Consider the following 2,500-nt stretch of genomic DNA (forward strand, 5'->3'; position numbering starts at 1 on the left):
CAGGCACACAGGTCATACACACACGCGGCGAAGAACATCTCGGGCGGGACTACTTCGTGGCATCGGCGGAATACTCCGGATTTCAGAACGCTGCAGCGCGCATTTGCCACTTTACGCGCAAAATATCCCGCCGCCTTACACGGGTCTACATTCTGTCCATCAGAGCACTCCGTTCTGGAATGGTTTCCAGTCTGGACCTGAGACACAGAAACACAGAGAGGGGTTTTATCCATACAGACAGCTTTATAACTGTCAAGACCCAGTCAGTAAACGGTAGTTAACCCCAGAAATGGTCTTCTCCGTCCATCAATCCTCTCTGTGTCTCTCCATCCCTTTCTTCTCTCTGTTTCTCTCCATCTCTCTCTCCACCTCTCTCTCTTCTCTCTGTTTCTCTCCATCTCTCTCTCCATCTCTCTCTCTTCTCTCTGTTTCTCTCCATCTCTCTATATCCCTCTCTCTTTCCTCTCCGTCTCTCCATCCCTTTCTTCTCTCTGTTTCTCTCCATCTCTCTCCATCTCTCTTTCTTTCCTCTCTGTTTCTCTCCATCTCTCTCTTTCCTCTCTGTTTCTCTCCATCTCTCTCTTTCCTCTCTGTTTCTCTTCATCTCTCTCTCTTCTCTCCATTTCTCTCTACTCCTCTCACCTTCCAGTCATTTCCAAAAGTGGCCTCAGAGTTTGTGATCTGTCCATTGCGTAGCTTCATGTCATCCTGAGGGAAGTTGTTGAAGTTCCCACACAGTCCACAGGTCTTTTTCTTGTAAGTTCCAGGAACTTTCAGCTCCAGATGGGAACGGCCATTCCACAGCACCTGCCAGTCACACCACAGAACACCTCCGTTTAATTCCATTCAGCCTGAAAGAGCACAGTCAACTAACACCAACACGGTCAACTAACACCGACACGGTCAACTAACACCGACACGGTCAACTAACACAGTCAACTAACACCGACACAATCAACTAACACCGACACGGTCAACTAATGCTAACACGGTTAACTAACAGGGGAGATTGCATATGATGGAAAGGTGGAAGCACTGACAGACCGTCCTCCACCGTTGCTAATTGGCTATGTAGATGACTTGTGAGGTATACTTGACTTGAGGATATTTAGTTACAGGCTAGACTAAACAAACGTACATTTAACTGGATTTAAACACTGAGAGTGTTTCTGAACACCAAACGTTAGTTAGAGGGCTGTTCCACAGCTATGAAGCCCTGAGGGAGAACGCCTACTGTCTGCTGTAACTTCTGAACCATTATGAACCGTCAGAAAACCTGTGCCAGTGAACTAGACAAAGGGGATACTAAGGAACTCACAGATCCCTCAGACACTGGGGAGAAAGACCATTTAGAGCCTTAGAAATGAGAAATAATATTCAATATACTTTAAGCAGTCCTCTGTTCTGGAGAACCGTGACACTGCATCTGACTTAACTGGTACATACAGCTGTGTGTCATCAGTGGTCTAAACAGTGGGTCCTGAGGAACTCCATAATTTACGAGAGTGTACTCAGAGAACTCACCATTTATAGAAGCTGATTAGTATGGTGCCAGGGCACATTACAGATCTAGAAATCTATTTTGCCAAGTTACACACCTCTACAATATCATATTTGGTGATGTTTGACTGGTGTAACTGGACATGAGCAGGGTCTAGGTGAATAGAAATCTTAAGAAATTTGATTACCAACCAGAAGAAGGACTTTGTCACACACACACACTGAGCAGTTAGCAGTGAAATGCAGCCTCTGCATTTAACCCATCCTAACACCAGTGAGACCACACACACACACACACACACACACACACTCACTAGAGCAGTGAGACACACACGGACTAGAGCAGTGAGACACACACACACTAGAGCAGTGAGACACACACACTCACGAGAGCAGTGAGACACACACACACTCACTAGAGCACTGAGACACACACACACACTAGAGCAGTGAGCACACACACACTCACTAGAGCAGTGAGACACACACACTCACTAGAGCATTGAGACACACACACTCACTAGAGCAGTGAGACACACACACTCACTAGAGCATTGAGACACACACACTCACTAGAGCAGTGAGACACACACACTCACTAGAGCAGTGAGACACACACACACACTAGAGCAGTGAGCACACACACACTCACTAGAGCAGTGAGACACACACACTCACTAGAGCAGTGAGACACACACACACACTAGAGCAGTGAGACACACACACTCACTAGAGCAGTGAGCACACACACACTCACTAGAGCAGTGAGACACACACACTCACTAGAGCAGTGAGACACACACACTCACTAGAACATTGAGACACACACTGTGAGCTAAGAGCAGTGGGCAGCCAGCAGTGGCAGTGCCCGGGGACCAACTCCAGGTCTTTTTGCCGGCGTCTTGGTCGAGGTCACTGACAGGAGGACTAATCCTAACATGCATGTCTTTGTGGTGGGAGGAAACCGGAGCACCCGGACGAAACCCACACAAACACAGGG

At 47.5% G+C, this 2,500-nt stretch overlaps 1 protein-coding gene across 1 annotated transcript in view; it reads right to left on the bottom strand.

The window, feature by feature from the left end:
• The window catches only part of kcp (kielin cysteine rich BMP regulator), a 64,130-nt gene that overhangs the window by 1,048 nt on the left and 60,582 nt on the right, over window positions 1–2,500 (bottom strand). Inside the window, 2 exon segments of the mRNA XM_030790442.1 lie at window positions 1–197; window positions 643–807. The exon segment at window positions 1–197 is cut by the window's left edge and continues 104 nt beyond it. Coding sequence (XP_030646302.1) covers window positions 1–197; window positions 643–807 — 362 coding nt within the window.

Source organism: Chanos chanos, chromosome 13, assembly GCF_902362185.1.
Source record: "Chanos chanos chromosome 13, fChaCha1.1, whole genome shotgun sequence".
NCBI classification, from domain to species: Eukaryota; Metazoa; Chordata; class Actinopteri; order Gonorynchiformes; family Chanidae; genus Chanos; species Chanos chanos.